Below are 13,501 nucleotides of genomic sequence, written 5' to 3' on the forward strand. Positions count from 1 at the left end.
AACTAGTTCATTAAAATAGTGTCGTTGTTCAGAACTTAAGGCAAGAGAATCATAAAAATGGGTATTTAACTTAAGACTTCTGGATCACATGGACATTTTAAAGAGGAGGCTGCAGGCTGCTGTTGTAATCTAATGTGATTCTTCCAAAACTGGAGTTTGTTTGGTGGTTTTGGAGCATATATAACCTGCTCTGAGAAACAGAGTTCCATATATGGGTTGTCCAAAAATCTAATTTAATGATTCTTCCTCATTCTTTTAATTGCACTGAAAATAAATACATCTGAGTGGAAAAAAAACAAAAACATAAAAAGGCAATTAACTGAGGTGTACTATGTATTTAAACTCCTTACTTCAAAACCAAAATTAATTTGGCTTTGGCATCACCTTGCAAGACACAAGGAAAAGGATCACCTAATAAAAATAGAAAAATCTCTAGATTTCAAGAAACAAAAATGTAATCTGTGAACTAGTGCCTTCATAGCACTATAATATGCATTCTAGATGAGAGTGCTATAATTACATTGTCAGCATATAGTTCTCAAAGTCATCTATACTTAACTCACCAAAAAGTAAAGTCCTTAGAAGAGTTACACAGGAATTTATGTACCATTGTACAGCGGCATCCATGTCTTCTTGTAATATACAGCTCTGTTAAAGTCCAGTTGTTTATTGCAGTCTCCTGAGTAAAGAACATCTTTCTAGGAATAAACAGTCATGCACCAACACCACTGCTGTGGTTCTGTGTGACTTTGGAACAATGCTTGATCCTTACTGAATGTACACACTTGCTCCATGCACTGTACCATGCCAGAGCAATCAAACGGCAACCACAGTCTGGTCAGCCCACCCACTATGGCAACAGGAAGCAGTCATAGAGACGGAGGCGGAGGGAGAGTAGGCATGTCCAGAGCAGAGAGGAAGTGAGTTCCCACTGCGAAGGCATGAGGCAACGCTTCTCTCTCCTCGCTCTCCTGCTGGGGCAGCCTTCATTGGAGCTGTGACACCCGGAGAGGGGTGGCACTGCTGAAGTCCAGGAAGAAGGGCCCTTCCTGGTTGGGCAGGAAGGTGGTGGGGATGATGTTATAGATGCCTGCAGGGATGTGGTCCACCTCCATGTAGCAGAACCCACACCTGACAAGAGAGGGTGAGGACAGGAAGAGCTATGCAAGTTGGTATTAGGACTCTTATCAGTTGTTTTCAATGGCTATGTGTTTGTTTAGCCCCCACACCGAAATTTATTCCATTTAACTAGAGTCCTGATAATGATGTCCAACCTTTGCACTGCCAAGGTGCTAGCTAAGGCAGTAGTCATAAACAAACAAACAAACAAACAAACAAACAAACAAACAAACAACAACCCTGAATAAAATCATAATGTTAAGTTTGTTTTTATTCACTAACATGAAATATTAACAGTACCGTGGTCATGCAAATAGATTAGGACAACACTCAAGGAGTAACAATTAAATGAAGTGACAATGTAAAAAAACACAAATTGGTTATTATACCCACGTGAGACCTAGGTATTCTGTGCTTACTTTGTGCTGCTGTTTTATATAAAAACATGCTTACTAAGTTTGGTTGCCACTTATTTTACCTGTACAACTGAGCTAACAAATACACGGTGCAAATTTGATGAACATAATGACTTTTTTAAGCAGTAAATATTAGACTTATTCTCTGTCCTGGCCTACCACAAGCAAGATGTTAATACTGAATCAGCCTTCTACATGCCCTCCTGTGTCCATACTGGGAAATGCAGTACTTTACCTGTAATCTCCACTGCCTTTCTTCTGCAACCCTGAGGGGCCTGGATCCCCTACAGTGGAGACAGTCAGAATCTCGAAGCCAACACTGTACTGCCTGCCCAGGGAAAGCCAACAACATTTACTGTCGTATGCTGGCAACCCACGCCACATTACAGAGATTACGCTCCCAAACACTGTAGGAGTGAGTGAGTGAGAGCATGTGCGCGCGCGTGTGTGTGTGTGTGTGTGTGTGTGTGTGTGTGTGTGTGTGTGTGTGTGTGTGTATTTGTTTGTTAAGAATGCTAACTGCTTTTCTGACATCAACAATGAGGTCTTCTGTGAAGACATGACTCATGATATAGAGCCTCTGATCAAACCCACAATCATACAATGACCTATATAATGAGGCCATTCAAATAATTTATCTTCATCAGAATAGTAACGTATACAAAATGTACACACACGTATGCCCAAGTAGTATGTGGTTAAGACATGGTGGCCAGGCTTACCTGGAGCCCCGAAGCTCAATCAGCAGAGGTCCTGATTTGTCCAGGTTAAACTGGTAAATGGGGTTGTGCTTGTAAGAGTCCTTATAGTTCCCACACCCTCCAGCACTGATTCCCTTCCACTGGCCATTTAACTACATAGACAGACAAAAGAATCATTAAAACAAGCAGTGTAGTGCACTCGCAAATTCTGTTTCAAACAGAACATAAGCTTACCCTTTTGGTATGGATAAATGGTGTCGGAATTTTGGAGAAATTAAACTTGCACGCCGAATAGACCTGAGAGGGAACACAGTAAATTAATTGGAAACTCAAATGTTCATATTGCTTGTTAGCTGAGGTCTTATTAGCTCAAATGACCTCAAAGAGCCTTCAAGGCATTAGATAAATGAACATGTCAAAATGAGACATGAGTGCAGAGGAAACATGAAACAAGAGGCATGAGTGTACCAGGCTATAGACCTATATGCAAAAGAAACCATGTTTATGGAGTCCAATATAAATTAGCTCTAGGTCATCACTGTTCTCTCTCCTCTCTTTTACATAGCACCTGAATGTAATGGTTTATAACATCCCTACATGCACATAAACCTATTCAAAAAAACAAAGACAGAGTTGCATAAAGAGAAAGACAGATGGAGACAGAAACACAGAAAGAAAAAGCCCGAGAGACAGAGGGAGTTACCCTTAGTGTGTAATTGATGGTTTTTTGCTTTTCATACTGAGATACCACCAGTGTGAAAGTGTGCATTCCTGCATTGGTCAGCTTGATCTTCGTCAGGTAGTGTGGACTGTTGATCCTTATACCATCAATATACGGGGGAGGATCAGCTACGAGGACAAAGGCACAGTGGAAAATGAAGGAAGGACCACCAGAGCTCACACACTCTCAAAAGAACCCGTCTACCTAAACTACTCAACAGCTGGAATTAAGAAGAAAAACAAACAAAAAACTAAACATCTCTCTTAGGTTTCTTTCTCTTTTTTTTTTTGTCTTTTACACAAAATAAATACACTTAATACACTTCTATTTCTTGATTTATTTTATGATATCTACCTGGATAATAAACCTTCTTTCCATCAGTCTTGTAAACAACTAAAGTGATAAATTTCCGGTTTTGAGCAAAGTCATCCTTGAAAGTGAATAGAACAATATGCAGTTAACATTAAAATAAAATACTCAGCATACAATACACAAAAGGTAGAACTCATCATTGAATGTACCTTGTCTGTGATGTGTCTTGTTAGCAGCACCCACAATGCAGCACCCCCTTGTGGACACTGCAACTCCAGCTTGTACTGAGGGTTATTGGCCAAGCTGTAGGCATCCTTTACTGGGCCCTGTTTCACATCCCAGCTACTACAAACACACATTAAACCACACGTTAATTTAGCCTTCATCCCAGCAACTTCAACCCAACTTCAATTTATTGACCTCAGAGGAACTATTCTTTGTCCCATAATTTGATTCTGATATAAGGTTTGTCTAAAAGCCCACAAACACACCCTGATATAGGATGATTCACCTGTAATAATATGACACTTAATGAGGCTGACCTGTGTATGCAGGAGGATTCTTTAAACAGTCCAGGATTCCAGCTCAGGTAGATGACATCATAGTACTGGCACAAGTCCTCCCAGATGATCCAGAACACACCTTAAACACAGGCCAAGGTCAGTTCAGGACTCTTGATTTTGGAATCTGGTCTTCCCATTTCACTTGGTGATAAGCACTACACAGCATTCACTTACCATTGTCAAACTTCTGTGCAGTTTTGGGGTCAAACTTGAGGTACTTCAGTAGGTCTGGGCTCCAGTTCTTTTCGTCGCGCTCACTGTAACGGCCCTTCCACCTAAGATGGCTCCAAGGGTTCTTCAGCTGCAGGAAGCGCTTACCCTGGAGCCCATGACAATAAAATTATGCTTAAGAGCAAAAAGAGAAATCAGACTCCTCTGGATAAAACATGGAATACATTTAAACAGAGGAATACTCCACCCAAGGAAACACAACCCCTTAAACAAAGAAAGACCGAATAGAAAAGTATTTTGTCAAAGCGTAGTGGGAGGAAACATGACCTCTCACCTTATATTCCCTGATGTCCAGCACAGCATAGGCATGTGTGGGCACCAAGCCCCACCTTTCCCCTTCCTCCTCAGTCATGACACCTGTCGCCGCGGTGATGAGGACATCGCCTCTGTGAAACCTGTGAGAGTGGGGCCCACATGGGCACTGAATCTCAAAACCTTGGCCAGATCAAAAAAGGCAGCCTCTGATAAGAGTAGTGCAATACAGTGCTGGGGAGTGTATTGGTAACTCTCTACATGGTTGTGAGCTCACCTTTGGAAAAGCATGCGGAAGGTGTCATCTTTGCTGAAGGACTGATTGTCCGAGTGCATGGCAATGCGTTCTGGGATCCAACCAGTCAGTGCATGCAGATCAATATTCTACAAAAGAAAACAATTCACACTTATGGACACAAGGCCGAAGCCTTCCTTCACAATCCTTAATCCATAATCTTACTTAAACAAAGGCTCCTTGGTCCATACATACAGAGTTGGAGCCAGGGAAATCATATCCACCCATCACTTTCATATAGGCCTTCTCTATGAGGGAAACCCACAGCTCATTTCGGTTACTTGAGTAGGAGCAGAGCAGCTCACCATTCCGGTCCACTGGGAGGAAATCATCAATGATCACCTAAAGAAACAACATTTACAACACACTTTTAATCACTGGTGAGTAAGTGGTCACTACAACTGGTCAATGAGAGATCATTTGCAACACTCTCAAGAGTAAAACGGTCTTGTCAATGGAGCTGAGTGCCTGTACCTTCCTAGGCACCCCATTAACGTGGAGTTTCACCATGTATTTCCCACAGGGATTATACTCCGGCTCACCCCTCCTATTCTGTGGGTAAATGATACTGTAGAACATACACACGTGCACACGTGCAAACAAGCACACACACAAATACAGAAACAAAAAAAAACAAAAAAACAAAAAACACACACATGCAGAAATGAACACAAACATAGAACACACACACATACAAATTACTTGTTGTCTTTTTCTAAGTGACTAAAGTGGCACAGGTGTGCTGTTCTGCACACAAGAGGACAGGAACTGATTCCAAGACACATGGCACTGAATAGCAGTCTCTACAGCAAAGACATTCAACTGTGATGAGGCAAAAGAAGTCCAGGTGACTGGCAGTGGGGCTCTACCTGGTGATTAATTTCTTGTTGAAGCGTCTCTCATATGCTGCGCTGATGGCCAAAGAGGCGACAAAAGAGCAGTCTGACACTACCGTCTGCAATTTTAACAAATAACATTACTATTCAGCCATTTACAGTTTATTTCAAAACTTCTAAAGAGCATCAATGTTGTGGAGAGCAGAAAACCATGGCACCTGTTTGATGCTGAAGCTGGACACAGTGAAAATCATGGTGGGGTTGTTGCAGATGTCATCTGGACGGACCCAGCGAGAGAAGACAGCTGTCTGTTTAGGGGACAGCGCCAATTTCCCAAACTTGTCCCTTCGGATCAACAAATGATAGCCCTTTTGACTACAGCTTTTCAAACAGTTCTTTGTCAATAAATAAGTAGATTTAGTAGATCAAATTAATATAATAGTTCTGATAGGTAAGTTTAAATCAGACCATGTCACTGCTTCTCTGAAAATTAAAAAGAAGAAAATAAAAAGAACTCACGAAAATGGAACAGGGAAGGCAAAGCGTTCCCTCAGGTCAACATTCATGAATGGTACATATTCAATCTTATTGATCTTGGAAGTCTTCCTTCAATACACAAAGCAGAAGAGTGGATATGAGAAGCCATGTCCAAAAAAAAACAAAAAACAAAAAAAGACGACATTTGGGCATATAAAAATCAGGAGCCAGCCGACCACACCTGAGCACCTCTATCTCCTCGACCGTGTAACGTTGGCCCTGCGGCTCACTGGACTGCACTGCCCGCACTGGCTGGGGCCTGTCTTGGAGGGAGAAGTCTGGACCCAGGGGCAGGTACTGCCTCACAGGAGCAGTGGCTTTGACAGTGGGCTTGTCCAGAGCTATGGGTTTAGAAAGAGAGTCTTTCAGCCCCTCTGCCCTAAAATACACAAACAAGGAGAAGAATGAAAACATGGTAGCAGTAAGATATGAACAGCAAGCCAACACAAGACCGAGGTACAGCATATCAGCATTTTTGTGAGCACACACCTGTCTAGTGCCTGGCGGGCCAGCTGCTTCAGTTTGCCCTGCAGTGCTTGATCTAAGGTCTCATTGGACTGTGGGACAGAGGGGCAAGGAGAGTGCAAAGTTCACCAGGACAACAGATCTGTTTAGCAGCAGGCAAGCACTCAGTAACCATTTCAATCACAAATGAGACCTAACACACAAAGCCTTTGGGTGTGTCTAACTTGTATAAAATACTGTTTCCACTGCCACAACGCTCAGGAGTCCACAGCCACAAGTCCCAGGGCAGCCATTTTCATGTACCAGGCTAAGGTTTATTTTAAGCCTAAGATCCATCATGCCAAACAAAAGAAATAAACAGTGCTGGTGTTCCTGGTTTTTTGTTTTTTTTTAACATTGTAGAACTTTTAACAAAAAAAGGTATGAATTCACCCTCATACTAGAGGCATCTCCATTACATCTCCTTTACAGAACTTTTCCTCGAACACAATGACTCACAGCTTGTATGCACAACTCCACAGCCTCAGTGTAAAGCTCAATGGCCTCATCACTGTTGCCCTGCTCATCCTCCTCAAAGGCCTGGGTCACCAAAAAGTATGCCCGCTCAAGGTCCAGCTGGTGCTTGCTCTTCAGTGGGTCACTGCTTTGGGCCTGAACTGATAAAGGGAGATCAGTGTTTCAGTATTTTTGATGGAATTGCAGGATCAAATGAGGACATCAGATATTGAAATAGTAAGGGGGGAAAAAAACACTTAAATTCCCTTTTTTCTTATTTGTTTTTATGGCTCTTTTTTAATGTCCAATTAATATCAGTTAATATCAGTCACTGAGTAGATAAAACTACACAATTTTGAGCTGTAAAGTAACTATCCTATTACACCAGATAAAGCCATCAACCGCACATAGAGTGCAATATAATTAACAATCCATTCTACACTGTACACATATTCACACATTAAAAAGAGATGTATGCAGCACTTCTTGGTTAGCCTAATTACAAAATGAAGATCACTGTTTATTGCCTAATAAAAATGAGTCATGGTTGTTTATTTTGTGGCTGGGCTATCATATAACAAAAATATAACAAAAGGAAACAGGGAGAAGGTCAAGTGTTCTTCACAACAGCAACACAACCAGACAACAATACTACAACTTGCAAAAAGGTTTGTCTAAAAACATGATGATAGTTCCACGCACTCGCATAAGTCGCACCCACACCAAAACCAAGTATAGATGACATATGCATTACTGGAGCATGAGCCATGGAAAGTTTCCTCCCAAGAAGGTGAAACCAGTCATGACAGTGACAGACACAGCAAACCCTTCTAACTAATGTTACTACATTACAATATTTCAGAGAACTGACCAGCGTTGAGAAGAGTTTGTACACGTTCCAGGTACTCGTTTACTTTTCCTTGAATGTTCTCCAGTTTGGAGCCTGCCATGTCAGCATAGATCAGGGCCTGGGCTGCTTCCTACCGTGGAAAAAAAAAAAATTATTACTAAATAAAGACCATTTCAAGTTTGGACTTTTGATAGTGGTATATAACCAGATATTTATAAAGATGTTTTTAAAGATGATTTGCTGTTGTTGTCTGTTGTAAACTTCTAACAATGAAATGCCAATCCAATGGCAACAATCGTAATCACATCCCCGTTACATGTGACAGGGTTCAACATGGCTGGTTGACTGATTGGTTGAGGAACCTAATTCGAGACAGCTATCGCTAGCTACGTTAGCTTAAGTGTCAGAATTCTCAACCAAACGCCTAGCCTTGCAAACTACCCAATTACGTAATCTGTTGTTTAATCAAACACAGTTTCAGAACTTACCTTGTAGAAGAAAATCGCTTCATTATATTTTCCTTTCTGATCGTGAGACACCGCTGATTTGGCAAATTTGACAGCATCAAGCTCCAGCGCGCTACAATCCATTTTGCTATTTCCGAACACAAATGCCCTCTATGGCAGGCTAGCTAGCTAAGCAACTTTCCAGTTTCTAGCTCTCTAAGTTTTCCATTCTAGCAAATCCAGACACTGAATACAAGCCTGTTGGCGTAAGATTCCACTTTATTAAATGTTAAGTGATGAAAAGATCTCGAAAATCTACACCGTTAAAAACACCGTACCAGGCTGGAATAAAACAAACTAGGCTACCTACTTCAAGCCTACAAACATTTCCACTTCCGGTTAGGTGGGCGTTTCTCGGAGTTGTCATCAGAGATATCGGCCAAAGAACTTACACTGGGCTTCTATACTCTCTATGTCACCAACACTGCATAATGTTTGGAAATCCATACTATAGAAAGGGAAATTTCAGAAGCACTTTTCTTGCAGAGCTGATGAAGAAACGTCGTAGTTCTACCATCAATTATAATTTCAGGACGCTGATGGTACCAAGATGTAATATGTTCTGAAAAACGTGAATTTATTGTAATTATACTGAACTAAAACAGAAGGTTTGAATGAAAGCATAAAGTGAGTAACCTTGCCTCGTCACATCGATGGTTATTTGATTTACTAAAATAATATGTCGCTTTCGTTGGTTCTGTTTTGTCTGGGTAATAGACAGTAGATGGCCCTATAGCTCAGGAAACCATTCCTCAATTAACTATTCTTTGGATGGAACAGGTGGTAATGCCTCTGAACTACAACTGGGCTACTTTACATACAGGTCCCCTTTTCAGTTAAACCAACTATAGACTATTTTGACTAGTTCTCGTAGGAAAAACTCATTCTATTTGACAAAACTCCTCATGTCGTTAACAGGTGGTTTTGGATCAAAGATCAAATATTTCAACTAAATTTCATCTAAAACTGAAATGTCTGGTTGCCTTGCAGAAAAGTAATGAGCTCCAAACCTTTATGTCAAATGTCCTTGGGCCACACTAGATTAGGATTATGATCCAATATATTATGATCAAATAGACTGCCAAATTTCGTGATCTTATTTATGATGCTGGTGATGAAATATGCCCCAAAGCTGTGGCACCCCAGACTCTCCAAGATATCCCACCCATAGTTGAGTATTATGGGGCTGTACGTATGCTCTGAATAGATGCCACACTCAGTGACGTTTGGGTAAATATTTATCAAAATCAAAAATCAAAATGCATTTATATAGCGCTTTTTACAAAGCAGCTTTACAAATGTCCAAGTCCAAGCCCCCAGTGGGCAAGCCAAGGGCAACAGTGGCAAGGAAAAACTCCATAGAGCATAAGGAAGAAACCTTGAGAGGAACCAAGACTCAAAGGGGGGGCATCCCTCTCTGGCCAATAACAGTCACCACAATAGTAACAATTTTAAGAAAAAAATAATAAAATGAAAAAATAAGCAATTAATGTCTAATCTAATTTTCTACATTTAAATTTATGGCATGTAGCTGACTAGAGGTCCTAGAGGTCCTAGTCTTGTCCTGATGGTGTGCATGTGTATGAAACCCATCCTGCAAGAGAATGTCCATTAAACGCAACAGAGAACTAGTTGGCTAGGGTGGAGGTGTGGTGGGCTACAGCAGGAGACATCAGGGGGTGGTGCGAGGAGCCATGGCAGCTGAAATGGGTTGAGGCTCAGTAACATAATGACATCAGGGGTAGATGTATCTTAGCAGAAAGAGAGACTAAATTATTAGGCATGTCCAGGTATGAGGGTGTGTAAGTTAGGGAATTATAATGTGCAAAGATGGACTCCGGCAGATCTAGCTATGGCAGCACAGCTAAAAGAATAGAGCTAGAAGGAAACACAAGCATGAGGGCACCCTGAAACATCGCACTCCGCTGCTCTCAGTCAACAAACTTGAGTGACAACAGAGAGGTGAAGTAACAGCATCATAATATCCAGGTTTACCATAACTCTCAATGCCCATGGACCCCCAGATCTACACTTTTAGTAGTTAATAAAAGTAGTTAATAAAATGCCTGACTGTACAGATGTTTTCAGCCTATCCTTAAATATTGAGACTGTGTCTGAGTCTCGAACATTTACAGGAAGGTTATTCCATAGTGTGGGAGCTTTATAGGAAAAGGCTCTGCCCGCTGCAGTATTCTTGGTACTTGATTTTCTTATTCTTGGTACTACTAAAGAGCATGCACCTTTTGATCTAAGCAGACATGGTGGATTGTTATGCACTAGAGGTTCTCTAAGGTACTGTGGGGCAAGACCCTTCAGTGCTTTGCAGGTCATTGGAATTATTTTATAATCAATACTACATTTTACTTGGAGCCAGTGTAAAGTAGCTCAGATAGGAGTGATGTGATCAAATTTTTAGTTCTAGTAAGAACTCTGGCTGCTGCATTTTGAACTAGCTGGAGCTAGTTTAGGCACTTAATGATACAGTCAGATAGTGAGGCATTAGAGTAGTCCAATCTTGAAGTAACAAATGCTTGAACTAGCTTTTCTGCATCATGAGAGGAGAGCATGTTCCTAAAGTGGAGAAAGGCCTCCCTAGAAATATTATTTACATGAGCTTCAAACAGGAGATTGGGATCCATAATAACTCCAAGATCTTTAAATGTTAGAGAAGATGTGATTGGGAGACCATTGTAGATCATTGAGTAATTAGAGAGTGAGGACCTAGGTGTCTGTGGGCATAATAGAAGCACCTCTGTTTTGTCAGGATTAGGTGAGAGAACGTTCCTCAACATTCAGTGTCTGATGTCCTTTATGCATACCTGAATAATACTAAGATACTATGTTGTCTGGTTTGGCTGAGACATATAGCTGAGTATCATCAGCGTAGCAGTGTAAACTAGCACAGTTTTTATGTATAATGTCATCTAGAGGTAGCATATATAAAGAAAAAAGCAAAGGCCCATGAACAGATCGTTGTGGGACACCATAGCTAGATAAGATTTAAACCAGGAAAGGACTATTCCCCTAATCCCATCAATCGAGTTTATCTGGTAAAATGTTGTGATCTATAGTGTCAAATGCTGCACTCAGATCAAGCAATATAAGCAAAGAGACATAACCCTGATCATAAGCCAACAACCGGTCATTAACTACTTTAATTAGTGCTGTTGCCATACTATGATTAGGCCTAAATCCTGACTGAAAGACTTCATATATCTGGTTCTGATTCAGATATGAGCTTAGCTGTTGAGCTACAGCTTTTTCTAACATCTTGGAAATAAATGGAAGGTTTGAGATAGGCCTGTAGTTTGCCAGCTGACATGGGTCGAGGTTAGATTTTTTGATAAGTAGTCTGATTACTGCAAATGATTTAGGAACATAGCTAAGGTTCAAGGAGGTGTTAATTAAATTTAGTAAAAGTTTGGTTACTTCAGGTAGTATTTCCTTAAGAAAGTGTGTGGGCAGTGAATCTAGTAAGCAAGTGGAGGTTTTGAGTGCGAGATCAGAGATGTAAGTTCTGGCTCATGGATAGGTGTAAAGGATTCTAGAGTCATTTTTGGCTTGGTTATTATGATCTCTAAGTATCTACCCAATGTCATGTTAACACTCTTAATGTTATCTCTAATGTGCTTAATTTTCTCATTAAAGAAATTCATGAACTTATTATTACTGTGTGATGTTGTAATTTGAACATTGGTGTCAGTTTTATTCCTAGTTAGATGTGCAATTGTACTAAAAAGAAATCTAGGATTATTTTTGGTATTTTCTCTTAAGGTTGAAAGATAAGATGTTCAAGCAGTAATAAGTGCTTTTCTATACTTGAGAAAAAGCTTAGTGTGGCACCATTTAGTATAGTGGAGTCTCATGGGGCTGTATATATGCTCTAAATAGATGGCACACTCCGTGATGTTCACTCAGCTGTCAATTCTATTCCATGAGAAGTTTAAGCAGTTAATACACAAGACGCATTTATTTATTTGAAGAAGGCCTTAGGGTAAGCTTATACATGATGAGGACTGCAATAATAGACCTTTCAATGACAAAATTGAGGACATATTCAGTTGTATGAGTGCAAAGAATAATTAATGTTGTGTAAAATAGTAACTATACTGTATTACATAACACAGGATGGAAAGAACTAGTCCAAAGAGGATGAAAAAGTAGTCCAAAAAGTAGAACTCTTACTGCCATTTTAAGTTTGAGAGGCCACTGTAAAATAGTTCCACACACTGACCTGCATATAATGCTCATTCCAAGGTTAGACATTTTCAACTACAGATGTCTGAAGTGTCTGCGCATGCATGTTTACTCATGTATTTATAAGTGAGGAAAGAAAGTTGAGTTTGTTCAAGTTAGATCAATTCCAGATATCAGACTCTGCAGTGGAAATTAGTCTTTTATTGGCTACAATTTGCTAGAGCATTCCTTCTTGGTATGTGTAAATATTTGTTCTGAACAACCCACTGCCTATACATTCAGTGAGTTGCAAGCATGCAACTATACAGTGAATAGTAAGAGCACAACTGGTTAATCATAAAGAATAGTCTTCACAAATCTGTTCATGTTTTAGCTCCAAATGTGCATTTATTGGCAGAATGCAGCTTTGAGATGTTGGATTTATAAAATAGGTACAAAACATGTATAATCTAACCCCATTTATCATAATTAATCATGTGAGAGATTTAGGCCTATGAGGGAAACAGTAAAGAAGCAAACGAACACATTATTTTAAAATTGCTGCCAACTATATATGAACTATAAAGCTTGCTCAGTATATTTTATGTGAATACTCAAAACAAAATTTTGGAATTATTTACAGAATTTCAAAATTATTTAAGTTAGAACTATACACATTCAACAAGTATATTTTTGCCACTAAAATGTTATGCAATAAATATTCTAATAATTGACAAGTGCTATAAGTGACCATGCATACGCTGTTGTTGCAGACACAAATGTTAGAAATACCTCATCCTCTTTAACCAACATTACCTACCCCAAGTAACTTTATTGTATAATTATATTGAACAACTATATGCATAGTTGTTCATTAACTTCAGAAATTTTGGAAAAATAGTGTTCTTTTGTTGTTTTTGTTTTTATAGCTTTCGTGGCAGACATATATTATAACCTCATATAAAGTCAGTGCTACAAAGTGATCAAACTGGGCCCATATGAATTACAGCGAATAAAAAACATGAA

The 13,501-nt window shown here is 39.9% G+C and overlaps 1 protein-coding gene across 1 annotated transcript; it reads right to left on the reverse strand.

Moving 5' to 3' along the window:
• Nucleotides 1-216: 216 nt before the first annotated feature.
• Nucleotides 217-8,634, reverse strand: capn7 (calpain 7). Its single transcript, XM_027003022.3, has 21 exons — nt 8,282-8,634; nt 7,815-7,923; nt 6,947-7,104; nt 6,473-6,540; nt 6,165-6,362; nt 5,966-6,052; nt 5,665-5,791; nt 5,480-5,565; nt 5,085-5,178; nt 4,806-4,952; nt 4,593-4,699; nt 4,338-4,458; nt 4,007-4,151; nt 3,812-3,911; nt 3,479-3,614; nt 3,312-3,387; nt 2,940-3,085; nt 2,471-2,533; nt 2,258-2,388; nt 1,771-1,863; nt 217-1,131 (listed from the first exon to the last, which is right to left on the reverse strand). The coding sequence occupies exons 1-21, from the start codon at nt 8,381-8,383 to the stop codon at nt 987-989; spliced, it is 2,439 nt and encodes an 812-aa protein (XP_026858823.2). The 5' UTR covers nt 8,384-8,634; the 3' UTR covers nt 217-986.
• Between the last annotated feature and the right edge of the window lie 4,867 nt (nt 8,635-13,501).

Source organism: Electrophorus electricus, chromosome 14 (assembly GCF_041902795.1).
Source record: "Electrophorus electricus isolate QZ-2024a chromosome 14, ASM4190279v1, whole genome shotgun sequence".
NCBI classification, from domain to species: Eukaryota; Metazoa; Chordata; class Actinopteri; order Gymnotiformes; family Gymnotidae; genus Electrophorus; species Electrophorus electricus.